This window comes from Falco punctatus (genome assembly GCF_963210335.1).
Source record: "Falco punctatus genome assembly, chromosome: 3".
In the NCBI taxonomy this organism is placed as follows: domain Eukaryota; kingdom Metazoa; phylum Chordata; class Aves; order Falconiformes; family Falconidae; genus Falco; species Falco punctatus.
Genome location: NC_137582.1, coordinates 77,309,732 through 77,335,483, shown reverse-complemented (window position 1 = coordinate 77,335,483; position 25,752 = coordinate 77,309,732). Strand labels below are relative to the sequence as shown.

The 25,752-nt window shown below is 44.5% G+C and overlaps 1 protein-coding gene across 1 annotated transcript; it reads right to left on the bottom strand.

Annotated features, from left to right (window-relative positions):
• Window positions 1-25,752, bottom strand: LOC308060840 (uncharacterized protein; the record flags this gene model as incomplete). The annotated part of the gene is made up of 5 exons (XM_080380028.1): window positions 1-80; window positions 23,344-23,409; window positions 24,019-24,096; window positions 25,184-25,257; window positions 25,671-25,752. The coding sequence occupies 4 exons, from the start codon at window positions 25,750-25,752 to the stop codon at window positions 23,353-23,355; spliced, it is 291 nt and encodes a 96-aa protein (XP_080236154.1). The 3' UTR covers window positions 1-80; window positions 23,344-23,352.

The following is a 25,752-nucleotide window of genomic DNA, read 5'->3' as shown; positions in this document are numbered from 1 at the left end:
CTCAGCATCATTCAAGCATGGCTGATCTTACGAAGGGTCCTTTGCTGTCATTTTCATCTGCGATTCTGGGATCTCATAGGCTGCAAAAAATGACACCACACACCGCAGAAGAGCTGATACACCGAGTTTATTAATGAAATCCATCTGCCACACACAATAAGCCTATACCATGATTGAGACAAAAGGTCCAGCCCTGCAAGCCTCACCCCAGTCGTCCCATCTGCTTTACAAGCATTTGCCAGTGCAGGTCCAGAAGCTGGAGTCATCTGCAGAGGTGGCTTTTACCACACGCATTTGCAAAGGAAGCTGGCACAGCTCCTGTCTATTTTGAAACCTTTGCTTCTGGAATTTGCAATGCTTGTACCAGTTAAATACTAAATTATCATAAATGTAGTTTACATGTTTCCCAAATAAGGAAATGCAAGTGGAGAAGAGGGTTTCTGAATGTTCATATTTCCAAATTAAAGGAATGTAAATGAGCCTGCTGTTCAATTCAGTATGTAATGCGTTATTTCACGGTTGTCTCCTTGATATTACAGGCCCCTTTTACATTAGGCAATGTCACATCCCACCCAAATCACCATGAGATAAAGATGTTCCCCTTTAATGTAATAAAGGACGACAACAATACTCCAACAGAGAAAACAGCGTGCATACTGATTTGGTACAAATGCACCATCTCTTGCTGGAAATACTCCACTGTGTCCCCTCCACCACAACATGCAGCGTTGCGCAGCACCTTTTGTCAAAACGCCCTTCATGGGGGGGGTCCTGTGGACTCCTTGTCCCTTCCTCCAGCACCCCACACCTTACTGAGGAAGCAGCTGCTCTAGCTTCCCATGGAGCGGTCTGTCTCCTGACAGCATGGCTGTGATGCTCAGGAGCACAGCTCAGCCTGCTTCTTGCCAGGGGATTTCTGCTCTGCTTGTTTTCCTCATATCCTTATAGCCAAGCAGAGGGAAATTATAGGATGGCTCAAAATTCATTCATTTATTAGATGCTGGTGACAGCTATTCCCTCCCACCCTGGTTATCTTTAAAGGAAAGGTGGGCGCTGTGGGTAACATGGTTAAAATGCTAGTGGGAGGAGAGCAAGGGAATGATTTGTTAGGCTTTAAGTCAATCATAACTCAGTCTGGACAACCATAAAACATCTTTGCTTCTACCAATAGGTGAAATTTATAGTGCTTTTCACTGGAAAGTGAAATGCTGCCACAGGGTGAGGGGAAGTCTTCAGAGTTTCCTATTCCTTTAAAGGGAAATGTGTTGCTTCTTGCTCTTCCTTTCCCAGCTTTGCTTTCAAGCAGAAAGCCCTGTAAGCCTGTTTTGGTGACATTCCTTTGGTGGTGTGAAGCAGAGAGCACATCCTGAAGGCATAGGATGTTCTAGGGACCAGGCAGAGCTCACCCTTTGCTGCTCATGTTAAGGCCAGTGCTGCAGGGCTGCTCTTGTCCCTGCCACAGCCTTAGGGTTTACCTGGGTGGCTGAGGACAGCCCAGGCAGCTGCTCAGGCCATTTCCTCACCTCTCTGAGCTGCTGGACCTCTTAGGGTGCCCATGGCACCAGGAGTATCACAGCTGCCCACCGCCTGCCCCCAGTACACCACAGCTGTCTCTCTGCACTCTGAGAAAAGTGGGAGAGGAGCTTTGGGTGCCCTTTGCATTACAGCATCTGGTTTCCTCCCACTATTTGCACCATCCCTCAGACAGAGACTTCTCCCTCTGGGTCCACTGTCCTTTCTCAACTGGGCAAGGCAAACGCAGCTGCACAAGTGTGCACATGCCCTGCTTAAGGGGAACGACCCAGGGCATTGGCCCCTCTTGCCCTCCAGAGTATAAAGAGCATACAAAGCATGTTACTTTCACCCGAGGAAGCATAGGAAAGTCTTGCATTATTTCCTTCCGTTCCTGACACCATAGGTAAACAGTATGAAGCATTTTCTTGGAAGGAAATAGATGGCCTCCCAGCAGCTTCCAGATGGACAATACCCTCCTGCTGTCCCCAGGAGCTTTTAAACTGAGCTGGTGGAGGAGTGACTCAGTTTGAGGGAGCTGATCCTCTCCTGTGTCTCAGCAGGAGCCAGCTCAGGACAAACTGATCCCATTACTCTGGGTCCCTTTCACTTTCTAACATTTGCTTTGGCCATGTGAGTATAACTCTACACAAACACAGGAACTGCTGCATGTGATTCTTCCAGCTTCCTTTGATCATATCAGCAGTTAAATGATGGGGACTGTAAGGGTCAAAGCCTGCAGGGGTGCAAAACTGCACAGCACACCATAAGTCAAATTCTAACTGGGTGACCCTGATGTAAATGCAGCCCCATGACACTTACATTCATGTAGTCTTCTGGATTCACAGCATTATCTCTGAGAACACTCTCTGCTTTTAATACTGCAATTTCTCTCCCCAGCCAAGGGTAAGGCAATGTGCTGAAAGCACAAGACACTGAGTACTCATGTCTTATGCCCAGCTCTGCTATTGGTTTCACATTAGCTTATAATATCTACTCTTTCCTGTCTGAGAAGATGATGCTAAGATGTTGACTTGGGTTTTAGCTGGTTGGTAAAATAATTTCTGGCTGTAAAACTGTGATATGACAAAACAAGCCTTTCCTAGGAATGTACCTGTCATAACAATTTCTGTGTGGCAGGCAAGTCTCTCTGGTCCAGAGGGAGATGTCCCATTTCATCACAGAAATTGTTCTGCCTCAGCTCTGGAAGAGTAAATGGAAAACAACTGCTTGGTGCTCCATGCAAGGCAACAGGGAGTAGGTTAGTGTTGTAGTTCACAAAGGAGAAGCAGGTGAAGAGCATCCACCCTCTGCAATGATGGATGAAGGGTCAGCATATTCTCTTGCAGGATATAACAGACCAGATCAAACTTGCATGAGCCAAAAGAGGGATTTGGAAATGCAGCTTCCACCTTCCAGCCAACTGCTCGGCCACAAACCTACAGAGTCTCCTGTCTCATCCCCATCAGTGTGAACATCTCTGTAGGCAAGAGCAAAATGACTACAAGCAACACAGTAGTTAGGGCACATTTAAATGCAGGGCCTACTCTGGGCTCGAAGGCAAATCCCCCTCAGCTTGGATGTGCTTAACATATGGTGTGCTAACGGTCTCATTTTTTATTAGCATCTTTGAAAGGCTGGATTTTCCTCTACTTCAAAATGGAAAAACCCTTGATATTTTTTCATGAACCCATATCTGGCTAGCCCTCATTCTGAGCAGCATAAAATGCTTTGCAAGTTATTGGTGAAGAGCACTATATAAGAAATATTATTCCTTGGGTGTCCTGGAAGGTTCTGTGTGCTCTAAATTGTTGCTAGTTTGCAAATTCAAAACACCAAATATTTCAGACAGAACAAAGGCAGCTCTCTTCGGCAAGTACTAATTTCACAGGAAGTTTTAACTTCCAAGATTTATCCATATTTTAGCATAAGTCTCATTTGCAGTTATTTCATGCAGTTTTCTGCTTGAAAAAACAGTCTTAGCTTTAGGAGATAGTATATCTTGTCAGCCTTCATAATGCAAAAAATGGTTAAAGCTATTACTTGGCTTAAATGCCTACGAAGAGAATTTCTCCCCAAAGAAGTTTTGCAAAACTTAGAAGAAAAATGGGAGCTGAAGTTTGGAATGGAAATTATTTTGCAGCCTGAATTGTAGTGGAGGTGAACGATATGGGCTGGAACATAAAATCCTTATTTCTGCTGTTGCAATGCTGGAAGGCAGACGTTATTCACCAGAAAAGACGAACATCATAAGTTCCAACCAGTCAAAAAATAAAAAGGCTGATTCCTGAAAGAGGTTCGCTTTCATAAACAGTACTATCATGGCCAAGGTGTTCTGTTGTGCCGATTGACTGAGGCTCTCAATTGCTGCATTCCCTATGGCAGCATGAATGCCATCGGACAATCAGGTTAAAGTGAGCGATTGCGAGTCTAACCCATGAGCCACTGCCATTAGCAGCAGCGTGTTCCCACTGCAGTAGAGCCACCTTGATGATTTTCCTCCCACTTCTGCGAAGTGGCAGCAGGCCAAAATAGATTCAGTCTGCTGCCCCTCATTCTTCTGACAAAACTGAAATAAAGGTATCAAAACAGAAGAGTGTCCCAGGATCAATGACGCCTGTTTTGAAAATAAACATTCCGGTTTTCCTTCTGTATTTACTGCATTTACTGTTTATGCAGCAGCAGGAGACCATTATCCTGTGACAATGTTCTGCTCTACTGACATTACCTCTTAATTATATCTTCATTAAAACCAAATTAGAAAGCGGTCAGGAAAGTTAAGCCAACTGAATTGCTCATTTGGCTGAACATCCCAACACCTTTTTTTAGAAAAGTGGTGCTGGCTCACGCAACAAAATGTTTAATGATGTACCTCACTGCTGGGAAGTGTTGATTTTCACTTTAAATGGTGAACTCGCTGCTCAGTCACACTGCATTCATTCTGAAAGGACCCTGCTTAGTTAAATAGTGCCATGGTGGTATAGCTGGTTTTGCCTATAGCTGCAGGGTGATGCTAGATTGCATTTGCTACTGCTGTTTCTTGATATCATTTTTTCATTAAAGCTGAAGGCAGAAATAATCTGTGCCTGATAAGTATGGGAAGAACCAGGAAATTGCATTCCCCAGTAACAGAGAAATTGCATTCCCCAACAGCAGAGTTGGAACCTCCCCTTCACTCTTCCCTCCCCTGCCCTATGAGGAGGACAGGACAGATATCAGCTCAGTCAGCCAGCTGTTGGGAACCTCTCCTTCTCCCAAAGGACAGGCTCCAGGGCTGCCTGCCAGGCCAGCTGCAGCGCTGCTCCCCACAGCACACCCACAGCTGAAGGTACCACACACTGCTGGTGCTGTGCAGTAGCATTTGACACAGGCATACTGGGGCTGCCTGCATGCATCTTGCCTGCATGCCAGAGCAAAGGACAGTGTGGCTCCTGTCGCAAACTTCTGGGCAACCCTCTGTCCTCCGTCTGTGTGGACAACCTCTCTTGTGCTTCATGTGTTGTGGGAGTCAAGCGAGAGACCCACACTTCATATCCAGGACAGGACAGATTTGTGACACCAACATCAGAACAGAGCTCAGACCTCACGTTCTTCAGCTTTAAGAGCTCTCAAGTCTTGCTTCTCTCCCCCAGGCTGCAGCATCTCGTAACAAAGATTTCTCCATAGCCTACAACAGGCAGGCTCTTTGGGAATGAGTTGCAGCATCTAAACCTCTCAGCTCAGGTATTACCTGTCAAGTGTATCCACGAGCCGTCTCACAGGTGTCACCAGCCAGATGGACCTCCCTCCACCACGAAGACAGAGATGACCACCATGAACCCACGGACACAGACAAATTGCCACAATTGACAGTGTTTGGCAGCACAGGGATGTGCTCCCCGTTACCCAGTGTCCTTGTCATCACAGTTAGCTAATTTTTAGGGAACAATCAATTAATAGCTAAGTATAATATAGGGAAAAATACCTAGAGAGAAGTTGGTTTTTGAGGAACTGTTCACATAGAGCTATATAGGAGAGAAAAAGAAATGTTTCACTTTAAGCAGATAACAGAGATCAGACTTGTAACACAGGTCTTCAAGTGAAAAGAGCTTGCAGTCTCAGTGAAGAAAGCCAGAGGCGAAGTCTACCTATGAACCTGGACAGCTCAACATCGTTCTTGCTTAGCAGCTTTGACAGCCAGAAGCATGTAGGGAAATGGGAATACTAGAATCATGGATTCTTCAGTTTCAGTGATCTGAAATGTACTTGCAGCTGCAGTTTAAATAAGGAAAAAGACACCTTTTTGGTCTGAGAATTGAGAGCAAAAGAAGGAAGGGGAGTTAAACACATTCTAGCTCCTTCTTGTTCAGAGTTTAGAGTAGGGGAGTTTGTAATGGTATTGTATGGAAGCTACAAGGCAGACCATAGAAAAAAAAAAGAAAAAAAACCCTTTCAAAACCAGCAGCCAGCTTATCATTAAGCCTTTGAAACACAATTTAATACAGAATTTCCAAAGAGGATCAATGCTGGCACTAACATTGGCAGCCAGTGAATGTACCGCATAATTATGATGTCTGACATAAAGAGAAATCTGTGCAGTTTGGAGCACTTGGTCCAATCCCTCTTGTCCCTCCACCTCTCAGATGCGTTGCTGCAAGGAAATGACTTCACCTGTCACTAAGTGTGGTAGGAAAGTCATCCTTAAAAGATGATGATCTTCCCAGGATGCACTGGATAGATTGTGTTGCATCTGGAGTGAGGAAAATAGTCAAAAGAAAAATGAGCACAAGGAGGATTATACAAACCTATCAACCGAGGAGTTATAATGAATCTCTTTGGTTTGGGTACACTAATGTAGAGGAGAAACATCTGTGTTCAGCCACACTGTTGTTTCTGTAAGGGCTGTACCTTATGTTGTAGCTGTATTTTATAGATAATCTATGATGCTTCACTTTCAGTTCAAAATAAACGTGAATTAGAGGGAAAAAAGGCAGAGAGATAGAGTAAGAACACGCAGCAGAAATGAAGCTGATGCAATCATTTCCAGTTCTAAAACAAAGCAAGTAAGATGAGGATGTGGCTGGTTGGTGATCACTGTAATCAGACAATTGACTGCTTACAGATGACTAATTTTCAGTTCTAGGGAGGTAAATTGAGACTTATATATTTCAGCTTTATCCTAGCACTACAGGTAATGTAAGACAAATGGTCTGTGAATTCCTAACACCAAAGAGATTTGTGGATTATAAAAGAGCACAGAATGTAGACATGGGGTAAAGTTACAGAAATACAGATTTGGATTCACGTGGAATTTTAAACAAGCCTTGAGGTGAGTTTTTGTTCATTTTAATTATTCCTTGGCTCCATGCAGGCCCAACTGTATTTTAATCAAAAGTGATCGTAGCAGTTTCATGGGTAAATGGAAAACGGATCTCGATAGATGCTCATTATACCTCATTTTGTTAACAGTTGAAGAGCCAACAAGAAGAATGAACTTGCAGCAAAAAATGAGGTTCTGAGAAAGAGAAATGAAGAGCACGATAAGAGATGATTAAATTAAAGGAACTAAAGCTGTGCTGGACATCCTAATTAAAACACATAGAGGAACGATGGAGCAGGGGACACATGAGTATCAACAGATGTGGATAAATAGTACAAAGAAGGAGGAAAGCGTGGGAAGATCTAAAGTTATTCTAGGAAAAGAGATAAGACAGGACACAAAGGCAAGGTGCCCAGACAGAAAGTATTTCTCCTGTTCAACGAGAACAAGGATGCAGGGAGCAGAAAGACATGGGGCAGGGTACAAGCTCCTGGAGTGTGACCCCAAGAGCAAAGGGGGTAGGTAGCAGCTTTCAATCAGAATGAGACAGGTTGGAGGTAGGTCCGTGCACAGCCAGCAGCTTGCAGAGTTCTCTGACTTAAATAGAACATCACTACTATTTTGCTCTCACTCCACACTGACATTACAACCCTCTGACTAGGAGAGGTTACCAGGTTCATCCCAGTGAAAGGAAGACATTCAGCTCTGTGCAGAGTAGAAGCACTTCACAGGAAAGTACACTGATGCTTTTTTTTTTTTTTTTTCCCTGAAAAAAAAGACAACTCTGCTGACATATAACAGGAATCTGCCTTTGAGAAAACCTGAGCCTTTCTGCTGGGCAAAAATGACCCCAGTAATTGTGCAACTATACTGGTCTTCTAGGTGGCCCTTGCACAAGGTCACTCAAGGAAAATCACCAATGTAAAAAATATAAAAATCAATGTTATTTACAGTTCCTACCTCACGAAGGCAAAGTTTACTCTTAACTGAAGACACTGCTTAGCAGAGGTGAGAAGAAGAGGGGACCCCTGCTCCAGCCCTTACCAGGTGCTCTCTGGCACAGCTTGCTGGCAATGGACAGTTGGCTGGGCTTTGCCACCCGTGAGCTGCAGACACACAGAAAGCATGGTGGTTTGGAGCTAAAACCCTCCCTTCCAAAGAGGGAAGGCATCATGTGCTGCAACAACTGCAGCTGGAAGGACACAACGCTAACAGCCTTCCAGAAAGATGAAGGCCATCTGGGGAGAGGAGGCAGGGAGCTGTACTCCTTGAAAGCAGATGAAGTGCCATGGCCCACAGTCAGAGGAGGATGATGTCACCGGGTGTTAGACCATGGAATGTTGTATCCCAGCAAAGAACCAGCCTGGCTGCCAGCACCCTGCAAGGAGCAAGAGACAGCCTGAGAAGACACATTGAAATAGTGAGGGTGGGGGGCAGTACTGGTCTGCAGAGGAGGTCGGGGTATGGGGTCAGGATTGGGATAGGATGAAGCAGGTTACCGTGCCTTTGTCTTACAGTTGTTGATCTTATAACGAGATACTGAGAGAAAATGGGCAAGAAATTATAGACGAAATAGTCTATCTGTATCAGTCCACACTGAACTTCCAGTTTTACGGGGAGCTCTTTGGGAGTAGAGACAAAATCCACAGAAGGGATGCAGAGAAGTGGCAAAACGGTGAAAGTGGCACATAATACTTAGAGGTGAGACAAATTAAAACAATGAAGTGGAAAGGAAAAATGTTGCCAAGTGATGTTTAATCACTCCACCTTTTGAGCTGAAAAGGCAGTAGTCTATATGCAATTGGTAAGTAAACAAACTTGAATTATTAGCACATCTTTATCACAGGATGGCTTAGCAAAGCCTTTCTTTTCCCTCTATTGTCTTTCCTCAGATCATTAGAATACCACCAAGTCCTAGCCTCCAGAAAAAAATAATTAGGTTGCAGATGCCTAAATTTTAGCTGTTTTTATCACTGATGTCACTGAAGTGAAAGGAGTTATTCCAGCAAAGAATCCAATTCATGATGCTGAGTAGCTTCCTTCCTACACTGGTTCTCTTGTTTTCATGTGAGATACTTAAAATATGGCAGTTTTAAATCAAAAGCATTAGTATATTAGTACCTTTACAGTGATAAATGTCTATATTATCCTCTTTCTAGAGGAAGGCATTGCAGCCATGAATTTTTTGTGTCAAAGCTAATATAGTCACCCATGGATTGTGTTACACTGTTGACAAAAAAACCCAGATTAAAGGAAAACTATTTTTAGCTTTTAAAAAACAAAGTTATCTTCGAAAGCATGGTGAAGCTGATGGATGGAGTGATGGGACACCATCACAAGCAATTCTCCACACAGTGGGTGACTGAGATAACCGCTGTCACTATTTATTTATCTACACTGAGCATTTTGCCTTTAAAGAACTTCATGAGAGAAGTCGCAGTACTATCATCACCATCACCTTGGTGCACATATCACAGCCATATCAGTCTGCCTGTAGGATCTCCTCTACTTTCAGACTCAGCAGGGTGGCCCACAGAGTTTGGGGAGCTGAGGGCTAGAGCAGAAAAGGGACTTTCCTTGGTATGAACCTTGTTTCAAGCCCGTGAACAAGCCTTGTTTCACTGTGGATGGAAACTCAGAGCTCAGAGCAGGTCCACAAGGGAACTCTTGGAGCCCTCCTCCTTATGAGCTTTGCTTAACTCAAATGAGCAGTGTGAAACCTAGTCAACAGCAGAGGATACTCAATGGTGACAATATATACATAAAGGACATGCAATCTTTTGTTCTTGGCTTATGATTGGAAGAGCAACTGAATAAACAACATCCCACAACCTGCCCGTGAACAGGAACCGAGTGAATGTCCCCTGCTTAGCCATACACTACTCTTAGAAAGGCAGCTTGCCTAAAGTTTGGGCAGGCTGTCACAGCAACCCCTTTTTGCTTATTGTCCAACATGGATAGATTCATGAGTAAGAAGCTGGAATTTGCATATATGTCACTTCTAGGCCCTCTGTTTCCTTTTTTCCCATCATCCTATCTCTTCAAACCACAATTCTTACTATGATATGCCCATCCAGCACTTCCCATTTTTCAAGCCTGCTGCACCCTGATCTCATGCCCTGGTCCTTCATCATATCATGAGAATGCAATTCCTACTGGGTTCCTGTAGGCTTATTGGTAAAACAACTACTGTGTTATTTGGAGGCAGGACACAAAAAACCAAACCAAATAATTGGTGCAGATTTCTCCCTTTGACACTGTTTCACAGGGTTTGAGGGAATTCAGCAGGGCCTAGGCACTCAGATACAGGCTGTGTCTTTTTCTCTGTGATAGGCAGAGACTTCCGGCTGTTCACAAATATCCTTGAAAATTAATCCATTGCTTTACAGTTGAGTAAATATGATGTATTTCTAGCTTTCCTAGAACCTAACATCACTGCTTGCAGATGGAAAGTGTTGTCATATTCCTGCAAGCATTTTTATTCCTGCAGAATTAATTACAGCTTCAAATCAAATTTGACTCTCCTCTGGCATCTACTTTGCACCCATAAGCCAGCAACTAGACACAATAACCCAAGTGAAACAACAAAAACCCAACTACAGCTTGAGCCAACAAACAGAAACCTGCATTTTTGAAACTGCATATCGCAGACAACAGCACTGCGCTCCCTTTGGCAAAGGAAACTGTCCTGAAGAATAATTTATCTAGTGACTAACAGGCAGCAGTGGTCTACGAGCCTAGAAGATTGTATTTCAGCTGCATCATTTCTTCTCAGAAACTCCTGAAGAGCTAGCTCTGGGCTGCACAGCACTTACCAAGGTAACAGATTATGAGGCTGCATTTTGATCTTGTTTATACTTTGTAGAGGTTTTCCCTTTATATAAAACTACTTTTACAGACTGCAAAAGCTGAGTAGTCTGATCATTCAGCTAAGATGGTTTGCTTTTAACATGGAGCCTTCCTGTGGTCCTCATGCCATGTCTGGTCAGGACCCAAACCTGACCCTATATTTACTTCCTCCAGAACACTTATGCTTTAAACATCACCTCACCATTGTGTTTGTTAAACCTACAGCATCACAGAGCTTTCGTTTGCAACCGCAGGTGGGAAAACTGAGGCTCAACCCCGATAGCAGAGGTGGATATCTTCACACCTGCTCATTTTGAAATGTTATGACTGTGTTTGTGCCACAATGAGCCACGGGAGAAAGCAACCAGATAAGGAAGGGAACCCAGTTCAGAACTCCTGACAGCAAAGCATGCACCATTGTCATGCTGACCTTACCCTTAATGAGAAATGAGGCTGGGCAGCGCTGTTCTGATGCAAGGCAGTAATGTCAGATGGACATGACCTTCTCTTTGCTGATGAATGGTTGTTGACCAGGAAATGGCAACTCTGCACTAAAAAAAGCTTTCTAAGTTGTAACTGTCTGCCAAGTTTCTAACCAAAATATTGCAGAGATTTAAGGAAAAGAGAGAGGTGGGAGTAAATAGATATTCCTTGACCGATCCATTACCTAGATCTAGGCTGATGAGAAAGCCATTGCCAGCACAACCACACTGAAATCTGGCCATGGGTTTCCAAGTCTTACACACCTGCTCAACCGTGTTTTCATTTCCCTCTTCAAGGTGAGGTCTGAGCAGAGTATATGGGTTGCTTCACTTTGTCCTATGACCCAGGAGAAAGTAGGCTGAAGATGCCTGAAGAAGCTGTCTCTTTTCTTTCTGTCAAAGCACTAAATTATTAGTGCTGTGTTAATAAAATCCATTAAGATTTTCTGAACAAGTCTTTCTGTAATTTCATAAGTCACTTAACAAATGTGTGAACTCAACTGTGCTGTTCCTTAGTTAAAACACGTAACAGCTGACGAATATGCAGGCAAGTAACACTGCTGGTTAATGTAGTTTAAATCCAAAGGGCATGTGGGTAAAGAAGTCATCATCTGAGGACCAAAGTCATTAGAATAAAAGATGCCCATCAGCTGTCGTGAATTTATGAGGGCATGGGAGTAGATTAAGAGAGGGATTTAGCCCCTTCAGAACATCTTCTATTAGCAGAAAGTAAAGCCTTTGTGAGCGGGCACCACGGCGGAATCTAAATTGCCTGATCTGAGAGCGCTGCTTCCTCTTAGCTGTCACCGTTTTCTCCAGCTTTACCTCGGCAGCAAGTCAGCAGTGAGCACATCCTGACAGCTGTTACTAAGCACAGCTGTCTGTGCATGGCGGGGGCATTTATCATGTGTCTTCTTCAGTTTGCTTCAGCTGAACTGCCATTTGGAGACATGGAGTAGAAGAGGAGGAACATTTGACAACACTGAGGCTCCCGGTATGCTGGGACTGCACTTCCCTCTGCTGGGTCACAGCATATTGTGGTTTCTTTTTGTTCCTTCCAGCTGTGTCTCAAGAAGAGCTGTCCCAGCATAGAACAACTTGACCTGTAGGTGTTGGCAGGTAGAACCCCAGTTTCTAGGTTGGGCTCAGCAAGAAGGGATTTACATGGATCTTCAGCCCATAGGATTCACAAGAGGAAGGAGAAAGAGTCGTCAGATAACCACCTAGCCCTTGATCTCTTTCCTCTCCCCACTCTGCCCCTCCCCAAATGATAGAAAGCTCCATGCTGGGAGGAAGGATCATCAAAAACATAAACCTTGACTGGACAGTGCCATACTGAGACAACATTTCACATGCCTGGTCTGGGCACCAGCCTCTCCTCACAGGACACACCATTACCTCAAAGATGAACTCCATTGCAGCAACGTGCAAGAGAGCTCACTGTCTTCCCCTGGTGAAAGGGGAACCCCCTTCCTTTTAAGTACTGACATCCAGAACAGTGTCACATCAAGGAAAGACAAGATGCCACCATCCCCACGTATGCAAGAGGTACTGTGGAACAGCAGGTTCAGTGACTTTCCAAATCCCACTTCAAGATGATGCGAGTGAGCCAAGGGAACCGTGCCCAGGTACACAAGCATAACACAAGTGGTTTGCTCAGTGCACAACCAGACCACTGGTTTCCTGAGGAAGATCACTAAATTGGCCAGAATGGAGTGATAAGAAAGGAGATATTTTAGCAGCTGGCAAGGGGCGAACAGGAAGACAGACCCCCTTGGTGCCATACAGCAATGCCTTCATGACAAGATGGTTCTCAGCTGGCATTAAAAAGAGCAATACGCTCCGAAACAGGCTCACACCTCTCCTTACACCTTTCTGAAGCCAAGAAACTGACTCATAAAATTATTATTGTACACCTGCATAGAAGCGATTTGGGGTATTATTAAAAGGCTGACTTAATCATCAGGATTTAGGGCATGCCTAGAATTTCTCCAAGGTGATAAGTCAGAGTGTACGAATTACAAAGAATCATGTGCAGCACCAGCTTGATTTAAAAATCATCTTAAGTGAATCAGAAAGCAGATGTGCTTTTAGTTGATAACAGTGAGGAAATTAAGTCTCTAAGACCTCAGCTAGGGAGGTGGAGTGGAGGAGAAACAGAACTAACTAGCAGCAACACCTTGTGGCAAATCTCTAGGGCAAAAACTCTTCTTTCAAAAGTATGTTCAGTTGCCAGGAATTGAAAGTAATGTCTGGGTGAAGCCATGTGTGACCTGAAGTCTCCTGTAATCCAGTGTACAGTTTGTTACAGTACCTTTACACTCAGAACACACGCTCGTATGGAGAGGGACCTCTCCTGAAACCTCACAAAGGAGAAAGAGGATGAAGCTGGTTGAGGGAACCAGAGGGCTGGCTCAGGCTGCCAGCGAGCACCAAGAGCAGGGCTGAGCCATTAAGGAGGGACAAGCTGGAACCCAAGGGTGACCCGAGCACAATCAGTGCCCTCAACCCCATGGGGTGCAGTCACACTGTTCCCTAGCAGAGCAGGCAGGTGACAGTGACATTTCTCCTATCATCTGATGACTGTCAGATAGGTGCTGGCACTGAATCAGCTCCAGGGCTCATTCTGGAAGCAGGAGACGGGGTCAGACACAGGACTGGGGACAAAGCTACCTACAACCTATCTGTAATGCAGGCCCAAAGTTCATCCAGAAGACAGGACTGGAGGCAGCATCACCTACAACAAAAGGTCCAAGGTCCATCCAGGAAGCTTGGTCAGGACAGCAAAGGACAGGCCTGGGCACAGGCCCACCTGTGTCATAGCTCAGTCCAGAACACAGTTCCTGGGCATGAGCTTAAGTGAGGCTCCTGGACCCATGGGAGGAAGGTATGGGTTAGAGTCCCTGGTGGGACTGGTTGGGGTCATAAAGTTCCATCGGAGCCATCGCAGTGGGAGACACCCTGCTGCAGGAGATGGAGTTTCCCATCTGCTGACCTGACCTGCTGTCTAGGGAGTTCTGCTGCTTGCTGAGACCCAGCATGTACTGGAGACACTGCTGAGGCTCCTCCAACCCTGAGAGAAAGGCTAGGGAAAACGTAGAATCCACTGCTGAATGAGGCAGGTCCTGGTGACAAAGGATGGGGAAAAGGTCAAGGTACTTAATGCTTTCTTCATGTTGGTCTTTACCGGTGAGATTTGCTTACAGGAAACCCAGTGGGGAAGTCTGGAGTGAGGAAGACTTACCCTCACTGGAGGAAGGACCAGATTAGGGAGCATAAAAAAAATTAAACAAGTTAGGACCTGAAAGGTTGCACCCATGAGTGTTGAGGGAGCTAGATGATGTCATTGTGAGGCCACCCCTGATAATCTTTCAAAGGTCATGGTGACCAGAAAGGGTTTCTGAGGACTGGAAGACAGTAAATGTCACTCTAGTCTTCAAGAAGGAAAAGAAGTGTGCTGTGGGAAACTACAGGCTTGTCAACCTCACTTTAACAAGCCCTCAGAAGGTGATGACCAATCCTTCTGGGAATCATGTCCAAAAAACCTGAAGGAGAAGGTGATTTGAACTAGTCAGCACGGATTTACGAAAGGCACATCAGGCTCAGCTAACTTGACAGCCTTTTACAATAACAGGACTTGAGGGAAGAGCACTGTGTGGTGTTCATTTTGTTTTTAGCAAAGCTTTTGACATTGTCTCCCATAACACCCTCACTGATCCATCGATAAAATACAGGCTAGATAAGTGGACAGTGTGCTGGACTGAAAAGCGGTTGATTTGCTCAGTAGGTTGTGATCAACAGCACAAAGTCCAGTGGCAAGCCAGTCTAGCAATGTACCCCAGGGATAGACAGCAGGGCCAGTACTGTTTAACATCTACATTAATGGCCTGGATGACTAGGCTGAGTACACCTTCAGCAAATTGGCAGATGACACAACACTGGGAGGAGCAGCTAGTACACCAAATGGATGCGCTTCCACTCAGAAGGATCTTGATAAGCTTGAGAAATGGACTGCCAGGAACATCACCATGTTCCACAAAGGCAAATGCAGAGTCCTGCATCATGAGGACTAGCTCCATGCGCCAGTATAGAATGTGGTCCAACCAACCGGTAAGCAGCTCTGCAAAGGAAGATCTTGGGGTCCTGATAGACAACAAACTGACCATGAACCAGCAATGCACCCTCACGTCAAAGAAAGGCAACAGCATCCTGGGCTGCATTAGAAAGAGCACTGACAGCAGGTGAAGGGAGGTGATTCTCCTCAACACCAGTGAGACAAACTGGAGTGCTGGGTCCAGGTCTGAGTTCCCCAGTACAAAAATCACATGGGCATACTGGAGTGGGTCAAGCAAATGGCCACAAAAGTGGTAAAGGCCTCCAAGTTTCTGACATACAAGGGGAGGCTGAGAGAGCTGGGACTGTTCACCCTGGAGAAGAGATGGCTCATTGAGATCTTACAACTGTGTATAAGTACCTGATGGGAGGCTGTAAAGAAGATGACACCAGACTCTTAGTGGTACCTGGTGACAGAACAAGAGACAATGAGCACAAATTTAAATACAACAAAATCAATTTAAATATAAGAAAAAAAAATTACTGTGAAGCAGGTCAAACATCAGGAAAATTACTCAGAGACATTGTGGAGTCTGTCCCTGGACATATTCAAAACCTGACTGAACATAGTCCTGAGCAACCTGCTGACGGTCCTGATCCCAAGCAAACTGCTCTAGCAGTTGCTGTTTTGAGCATGGAGGGGTTTGGACCAAGGGCATCTTCCAACCTCAACCAAGTTGTTCCTGTACCCTCAGTGCCCTGACAGAGCTGACACAGCCCTACAAAGGAGAGAGAGGCTTAAGGGGTGTGTGTGTGTGTGTGTGTGTGTTGTAAATGCTTCCAAATGGCACTCCTAGCTGAATTATTACACTGGTGGCCTAATTAAACCACATCCTTTCCGTCTTCCTCTGTGGTTATGAAAGACAATGCTCTCATTTAAGTAGCACAATTCCAGTTCTAAATCTGCTTCTAAATTCTTTCCAGTGCTACATTCCATATTCCCTGTTGCCAGAGCAGGCTACATGAAAACGGGATTTTAATTAGCAGAGAACATTTCCTAGGCTTCTCACCTCCCTAGGGGCTGTTCTGCATCTCTAAGGGCATCTGTCTATCCATTAATTACCACCATGCAGGGTCAGAGACCTCCAGTGGGGATCATGTTTCCAATGAAGCAGGGTGTTCCCAAAACCTTTGATGTCATATTATAAGGCTCCAGAGAAGGGAGCACACTTCAGGTGAGAGCTCTAGGGCCTGCCTTTCAAAACTGGAATGCCAATGCTGCAAAACCAAAATGTGTGCCTGGAAGGGCCCCATTCATATGAGGCTGGATCCTCACTCACTGTGTGTCAGTGTGACTGCCCCAAAGGGAATAGACCTGTGATGACACACAGAGATCTGCGTGTTTGCCTGTATAATTTATGTTTCAGTGTTAATGACTGCACCCACTTTTACAGACTCCAGTTTCACCTGCCAGCTGAAGGATAAGAAGACATCCATTTGTAAAATACAGCTTCCGACCTCACCAACAGCACAAAACGAAAATAAGTGAAAAATGGTGCCAAATGTAGTAGCTGTTTAAAAAGACCTGCTCCCAAAGGGAGCAGGAGGAGACCCAGACATAGCTGCCAGCGTGCCCCAAAACATCAGGTGCTCTTTCAGGACACAGCACCCTCTTCATCACACCACAGGGCAGTTTCGGTCCATTGGGGACAAGTACTGGAAAATGCACAATCAAAGCAGCAGTTTCTCATCTGTGGGAGGGCAGCAATACCGTGTGTCAGGTCACAGCCCTGGCTATGCTGAACTTCCCTGCAAAGTTTTGTGGAGGATGTTGGGATTTTTCTTGACTTATTCTAGGTAGAGCTGACAAGGCTTCCTGCCACACAACAACATTTCCTCTGAATGCATGCAAGCCGTATCCTCCTTTGGTGATCAGAGTATTTAAACAACATTTGCCAGCAAACATGAAAGCTCCAGGAGCCTTTTGCTTTGCAGGCATTGTTTCTTCAGTTCATTACCTATTTATAGTTCTTGCCTTTGATTGATGTTTGTATTTAACCTTGCATTTCTTAATTTGTAGGTCAGTCCGCGTTTACCATGGTTAATTTATTAGAGCAGATTCTTCTTCTCAGTCAGTTTGTTGGAGGAGGAAAGTGTACTTAGGAGCTGTAAATCATTCCAAACAGATCTCATCTAGTAACCTTAGTAACAGAGTTATATACTGGAACAAGTAATATTTTTATGGTGATATGCTTTCAGTGTGAATAATAGGAAAATAATGATAAAACAACACATTTGGGGATGGACTTGCCAATAAAAATTGCTACACAAGCAAGGGCCTTGTTTCAAAGCAAAATTCTAGCAAATCCTCTTCCAAAACATCTGTAAATTGTCCCAGAGTGAAGCTTTTCTCCTGTGTGCACAGTAAGCTGATTCCTGTATTACAGGATCTTGTAATGCAAAATCCAAGCATATTTTATAGAATCTTGAGTCACAAGCTTCATTAAACAGTAATACATGCTGCTTTGATCAAAAAGATCATGTGGATTGTCACTTCTATCAAATATCATTTTCTATGACACAGAAGAGGCAAATGCTTTTAAAAGACACCAGGAAACTTCCTGCTGTATCAAGATAATCCTGAAGGTCTGGATAAGCACCAGTTCTCTGCACATCTAAAACTGCCATTAAAAAGATCTTCATCTGGCCAGGAGGCACCCAGACTGCTGACTTCAGAGGTGTGATTTCTTCCTCACTTGAGTGCCTCAGATGCCTAGAGATCATTTTTTTTTTTTTTTTTCACAAATATTCCTCCCTTGAGCATGGCCTATGCCCAGCTGTGATCCCTGTGGGGAAACTAGACCTTTAACTATGATCCACAAAACAGCTGATCTGAGAGGTGGTGTCATAACATGCTTAACTCGTGTTGCACACTCAGACATCACTTTCTCTTCCAACCAGGTGATGAGAGAAAAACAGGAGCTTCTCTTACAATAGCTGGTGGCCAGACCCCTCTTCCTCCCATCACTGCTGTAGGAGGCAGGAGACCTCAGCTAAGAGGGAGGCAGACCCACACGTGCCATGTCTGACCTCCAGTCTACCCTTCCTAATTTGTGTGGATTTGGCCCCTTCCAGACAAATGAGGGAATGAAACCTTGCCTTCGCAAGAGGCAACTCTTGGGGAAACAGCTGTATCCATCGCCCCCAGGACCTCTGTCCATTTGTTTGAAGGGAAAGCCAGAGAAGCAGCTTCTGGCCCATGAATGCCACCACTCCTGAGGGATAGAGGTGCCACCGTACTGCCCCACAAGTACACCCCTAGGCTCAGCTACACTTTCGGTCAGTGTAGGCCATCTGCTTAGCGTGCTGGCCTGGGAGCCCCTGCCAGAGGCATGGGATTTCCCACGCACACAGGTGTCTAATGCAAGGCTCCAGGTCCTGGACTGTTCATCTCAGCATTGTGTGTTGCAGCCTCTGACTTTTAGACATATTGGTACCTTCTTGTGTCTAGCCTGATGGGGCTGTTCTCAGCATACTATAAAGCTTTGAATACAAACCACAGCCATGGTGACTCTTCACAGACACATGTACTCTGTTAAATGAGCACAAAGTTAAGTTTCATCACAGGTCCTGTCATACTGATATGTCTGGGCTGAAATGGTTTGCTATTCAGTACTGTGGCCTTCACAAGGACTGAAAACTATTTGGGCCAAGAACAGTAAAATGCCATGGAAACTGAAGTGGAACATAATACGTTCACACAGGGCAAGAGTCATTGGCTTTCTCTGCACAGAAAGTGCCATCAGCTCTTGAATAACAACAGGCAGGCAGGACTTCATCTCCTGCCTCATCAGAAAAACAGACCCTCCAGCACTGTCAGCCTCCTAATGCCATGCTCATCCAGGCAAACTGAAAGGCTTATCAAGACAGCATGGGGAGAGGCTCTAATCTGCTTTTGATAGCAGAGGTGCTCTGAATAAGGTTCAAGATTCCCTCCTGTGCAAAGACTGAGTCACTTGTGATAGCAAAATATCCACCTATGCCTTCTCCAGCTTTTCCCTTTGAGCACATTTCTGTGCCACCCCAAACAGGCCGGCCAGCTTCGGAGAGGCTGTTTTGGAGAGGTACTCAACCCCACTTGTCTAAGAGGAGATAACAAGTTTCACCAGGCACATCCTATATGTCTCAACTACAGTGCAAGGTCTCTGCTAGCTGGTGAGGTTCAGCAGCTCGGCTGGAGGACTGAGCTTCCCTCTGCAGAGCTGCCTCATGCTCCCATCACTTTCTGGTTTTGTACACCTGCCATCAGCAGCATGAGAGCATTAATAATGCCTGAGGCACCTTCTCCAATGAAGGATATCATCGACCCCTGCCAGGCCTTTTTTTGCCACTGCGGATTTACAGGACGGATTTTAATATTTTTTTATTATTGTTATTGCTAATTTCACCTTCTGTCACTCTGCTCATCTACTCAGTTGTCTTTGTGGTCTTCTCTGGGTATGAGCATCATGTTTGAAATCTGAAGCAGGCAGCAGGCTCTGTGTCCCATCTCTGTATACAATATGTAGCGGGTGAGACTGAGGAAGGTGCTCAGCAAGAGAGGCAAAGCAGAAAGAAGAAGGAGGAGTAGGAGTAGCCTTAGAGCTAGCACAGATTTCTAGCTAGAATAGCATGGTGTGCTTGGTGGCACTGAGAAGCACATCTACTATTTCTTAGGTGTCGTATGATGGCAGACAGAAAACACAGAAGCTGAGGACATTCAGCACCTGGAAAAACTTGATTTTTCAAGGTTCAGAACCAACTATATATATCTTTCTTTGCACAAAAGGGGAATCTAAGAACTTCTCGCAGAGACCAGTAGAAGAAATGAGGATGATCGGGGTAACTTTTAAATGTTGGTCATCAGCCTCGAAGTTTTCCTAAGAGATTTTCTTTTTCAGTTCCACCCACCCACCCCCACTCCCCTCTTTAAATATGGGACTGAATTGTATTTCAACATACAAATGTCAGAAAAGCCTTACATCAGACCACTGGAAGTATAGCTTTCCCATGATATCAGGACTGTGAATTAAAGTTTGCTTTTGGCGAGCTCACAGAGAGTCTTGGCCTCTATCTGTTAAATACATTAGGTTTCCAAAGAATTTCACAAACTGTTCCAGATAAGCACACAGTAAGTAGGTGAGGCAAATAGACTTACGACTTCTGTTTTTTCCCAGCCAAGTTTTTCATCTCAAAAGTTATAGCACAAAATCACTTGGACATTTCTGTTACTGGTGACTTCTAGACTGTGCTGCTTTTCAGCAGCATGCTAACGAATTACTGAAGAAGGACATGGCAGCACTGATGTGGCCACAATGCCACAGAAACCAGTAATGCTGTCACACTATATGGAATATGGCTTTTGTGGATGGGGCATTGAAGACATTTGCATTTTTATTGTTTTCAAAGCTCACAAAGTCAGGCTGGGATATTCATGTTGTTGAGTTGCTACAACTGGGGAGGCAGAGGAGGGGAGGTGGGAATCAGTGGGGTGGTCATTTCTGAACGTGAGCTGACCACAGGTGCTGGTGCTTTCATTCAGCCTCTAGCAGAGGATGGTAACAACAGAGAAAGAGACTGCAGCTCAGAAATTGTACTTCTTAAATTCAGTCACTCATGATCAGCCCTGAGAGCACAGAGGTTACATTTATATTAGTTTAATATTTATGAGCCATGAAACAAGATGTTTCTGGTGAATAAAAGGTGAACTTCTTACGTGAGCATGTAAAACTGAACTCTATTTGGCCTTGATATTTTGACGATAAAATGTTGAACTTGAACCTAGAAGAGGAATTTGTGTAGACGCTCCTGACCAGAAAGGTGATAGACGCTTGCCCAAGTGAATTAAATTACCGTCTTTAACCTCTCTGTGCTGCTACTGACACTGACATCACCGCTTTGCTGCAAATGGTCTATCCCCTTCATCAAGAAACTCCAGCCTCTGTCACCAAGGGGTTCATTAGTTTGAAATGAGGAGCTCTGACCTGGTTCAGGCTTCTTCATAACCCTGACCTCATTGTTCACTATGAAGCAATCCCATTATTTTAAGTGCTTTCCCTCTTGTCAAATTGCCTCCCCCGTTAGTCTGATGTGCCTGTTTTCGGACATGTCCTTCATGTAAGGAGCCAAATAGCTTCTGTTAATTTAAATACATGTGATGGTCCCCCCTGCCCTTTCTTTTCACATCTCCCAGGAATACCAAACCCAAAGAACAGCAAAACCTGTTGTATCTGGCACTATTGCAAGTTGCGCCAACCCCCAGCGAGAGACACTGTGACTTTTTCTGCTGTCTGCAGGCAGAAGCAGGGAAGCACAGTTCCTCCTTCCTGAAATCTCACGGTACCGATGCAACCAAAGGCTCAGGCCACCCTGCGCAGCACAGCGGTGCCAGCTGGAGGGCTGGCTGGCGCCGCTAAGGAGTGTATTTCCAGCACGCCTGCATTGAGTTTAGCTTCCCAAGAAGAACCGGTGACAAAATGTAAAATGTACATAAGCCCAGTCTTGTTAAGAATGGCTTCCTGATCCCTGCCGGTTTCTCCTGGCATACAGCTAAGCTTAAGGCTGCCACCCTGTAGTCCCTGCGAACACATGCTCAGATAGGCGTGGATCTCCCACTAAGCGCCTTGTCGCCAGCTGGCAATGACCGGCAGCCTGTACCTCTGTGCCCAGCTAGTGTGGCAATTGCACAGAATATTTTCACTCATTGCTCCACACCTAATAATGCTTCAGCACCTTTTTAACTGCTTTATCCATTTTTACCCATTTGCAAGCCTCAGGCTCCCGACGACAAGTAGATGGTAAGTGGAACTTGTAAATTAAAACCCTACATGCTGCAGGCTTTTAACATTAAAAGACCCCAAAAGTTCCCTTATTTCACACCATCTTCTATTAACATCAACTCCATTGTCAGCAGGTAAATCTGGCAGTATTATTTGCCTATTAAAAAGTCTGTCACAGGCTTCAATTCACTAGCACTGTCACTTTCCAATGTTAGAGAGCAAGTTCAGAGGACTGCAAATATCCAAAACTGTTCTGCCCAAGAAAGCTAAATATCCATTTTTAAATCAATGTTTGATGACAGAGAACTAGAAAGGACTTAAAAGAAAGAAGAATTTATATCTGTTTGTCTTGGGCTAAACGGGTTGCTGTGATGGGCTTTTCTGATAACACAGAAGAGGCAGTCATGTCCCACCACAGCCCTGGGAGGTAAAAACTATATTCTGAGCTCAGCTCAGATATTTGAACTGCTGCGTGGCCTGGGGCTTGCTGACATCTCTTACTGCTGGTTCCCTCAGCTGAAAACAGGACCAGGAACCAGAACAAACCAAACATTTTTGAACAGCAAGGCCAGTCATACTAATGGCCCACCTTTAAAACACAGATCAAAACCTTTGCTTTTTTCATCTTTCTTCTGGCCTATGTTGTTCTCTGGGAGACTTTTCACTGCAAGTCTTATCCAAATAAGTTTAAGATGGTGAATAAATTGGTGATGCCACTCCCTTTCTGGTCTCAGTCATGTTTTTGAGAAAAATGAAGAGAACACATGCAACAGCTTTAAAACAATGGAAAACTGGGGTACACTTCAATACATGATACAAAAAACATTTTGAAGGTTTGTGCTTTAAAATCTTAGATTTTCTGACATATTCCTTGGGAATATTACATATCCCACAGGAATATTATGAAGAGTAGCTAGGGTATCGCTGGGACAGTCAATCATTTTTACAGGGGATGAAGTCGTACCATGTTCTGTTAGGGGACTTTGGAGATCTCAATTACCATGTAAGCACAAAGTGCTATTGAAATGTCATATTGAAGTGTGTCAAGACTCTCAGGGTGGGGTTATTTAAAGTCACAGGGCAGAACACTTCTGGAGTGCTGAAGTAATGTTTGGTGCTTTGGGGCATATAAAAAGCACAGAATAAAACCCAGTTCAAATAAATAAGATCATCTTTCTTATGAAAGAGAAAGTGATATTTAGTATTTCTCCCTCAAGGCTTATAAACAGCTGCCACTCAGGCAGAATAGATAATACAACTTTCAGACTAATCCATGAAATTGGGACTTGGAATAAAAACCTTTCCAGATGTTGTTTTCCCTTCTGGGTACCTTTACTGCTCAGTGTGGTGGCTCCACCACAAAAGGAGGATGACAGCCCCTCTGCGATACATGTCCCTAAGAAGGGAAGGTAGAAGAATACATTAGATATAGACATGAACATGCAAAAATCACTAAGGATCAGTTTATGAATATATTCTGATGTTATTAAAGTCTCCTCGGGCATTAATGGCTTCTCACACTAAAACCAGGTAGATTTTATCTTTGTTGGCAGGGATCAAATTCAGTTACTGAGCAAATTTTGAGGCTGAAAAGCCATGCAGGTCTTTGCTAACTACTCTTTTTTCCTCAGTAATTTCATGAATGCACTGGAACTTGCCAAAAGTCTGTAGCTGTGGCAAATGTGTGTGCCTCATGGTCCTCCTAAGCTGGGTATGGAACCCTCACATCAGACCAGCAGCCCCTCCCAGTTCTGGCCTGCCCTCTGATTATCCTGCTGTCCTAACTGCTGCAGCCCCTGGTGTATGGAGCAAACCCCATGACCACCCAGGCTGGGAGCACAAGTGCCTCAACACTGGGCAACATCAGGGATGGGCACAGGGAGCTCTGCATTCCCCCGAACTATGGACAACTGTTTTCCAGGGTCTTATGGAGCTTTGAGGTTTGGGTGGGATCAAGGAGGGGAAATGGCAAAGCTTGTTTTCAGCAGCCAACCTACTTACGTACATGGAGAAGCACGGTGGCAGAGACAGCTGGCAGTGTTGTGATGCTCATGTTATCACTCAGGCATCCAAATTCTGGCTTCTTCGCCATCCCAGAAAAAGACACAAGCACAGAAGAAGCAGAAAACAGCTAATTAACTTTCTCAGTTGGCCAGGGAACCAAACTGATAGGTTTTGGAGAGAATTACAGCCTTCAGGCAGAGACTGTGGGTAGGAAGGATAAAAAGTGGTGAAGTAAGGTTTTCCATAAGAAAACTAACTTCTGATGTACTGTGAAAAACTGATAATTAGTAGTGTCATTGCAGCATTCAGCTGAATCACTTCCTAACAAGCTGTAGACCAAGCAAGCAGGAAGAGGTTGCGTCTGCATTTTCTCTGCTGACAGAGGCAGACTGAGTTTCTTCCTAGGTCAAAACAGGAGAACTGGACTAGAGCAAGGCTGGAGTGAATTCAGTGAGTTCAGAAGACTTCCTTTGGTATCAGAACAGACATTTGCTTTCCTCAACTTTCTGCACCTTTCTGTCTACTCTGCAATAGCCCTTGATTAACTAACCTTTGGTAGTATGGATGTTCAGAGAGGTTTGAGCTGGTCTTTGCAAAGCCTACATTTGTGTAGGATCCAGAATACTTCTGCATGGAAAATATCACTCCTTACAGAGTCATCCTTTATCTCATGATCAAAACCAGCCATCACCCATCAGCCATCTGAGACCACACACTGAAACTTAGGTGACCAGTCAGCTGGGCCTGGGCAGCACAAAGAGTGAATCAATGAAGTCTGCAGAAAAATCTGCTGAGGAATATTTCGTTGGGCTTCCCAGCGAGGAGAAACTAAAGAAGGCTAAGGACTACAAATTACTTCCTAAAAATATGTCTGTGAATAACTCATGAGCAAGAAGAGAAGTGAATAATTCATCATTATTTGCATCATAGTTTAAATAAACCTGATGCAGTCATGTGGGGAAAGGGAAACCTCTCATCTTTTTCCAGCAAACTAAGCAAATTAAATCCAGCAGTTATGGAGAGATTATAAATGCAGAAGCCAAGATGGCATGGAATAGGAGAAATATTCAAGATTAGAATTGTACTCTACATATAAAATTCCAGAACCTGAACATTTTTCTTTCCTTTAATTATTATAGAAAATTTGGCTTGGAGCTTTTCATTACCTGCAGCTCTGTATTAGCAGCCAGCAGAGAATCTCTGCAGTGAACTTCCAAGGGCTTCCTCAGAATATATTCCTCTAAATAAGTTGAGAATTTATTTATAAATACAAATTAGCAAGGCTTGAGTCCTGTGGGGGTCTTAAAAAAAAAAAAAAAGTTAATAACCCTGGAAAAGTATTTAATACACACTGGTTGCAGCTGACTTTAGGTAAGAACCTTTAACCTGCACTTTAATGTGCAATGCACATTGTCTTGGCTACACAGAGGTGTCCCTGAGCCCTGGGGCTCCACAACGTGCTCCCAGCACTGCTCTGGTTCAGTGGCGGCACTGCTGGGGATAGCAGCAGTCCCATAGGGACTCTGGGCAATGGGTACTAGCCAAAACAGAGATATGTGCTTACTTTTACCCTGGAGGTTTGCCATAGTTGTTCTGAAGAGGAGAAGAAAAAAGAAAGAGTGACCAATTGAGCTACCACCAGTTGGTTGTTACCTTCAATACTAAGTTGTGCACTATTTGGTGCAGTGGTTTGCTTCATGCAGGTGCTGCACCAACCACTCCTGCAGGAGACCAT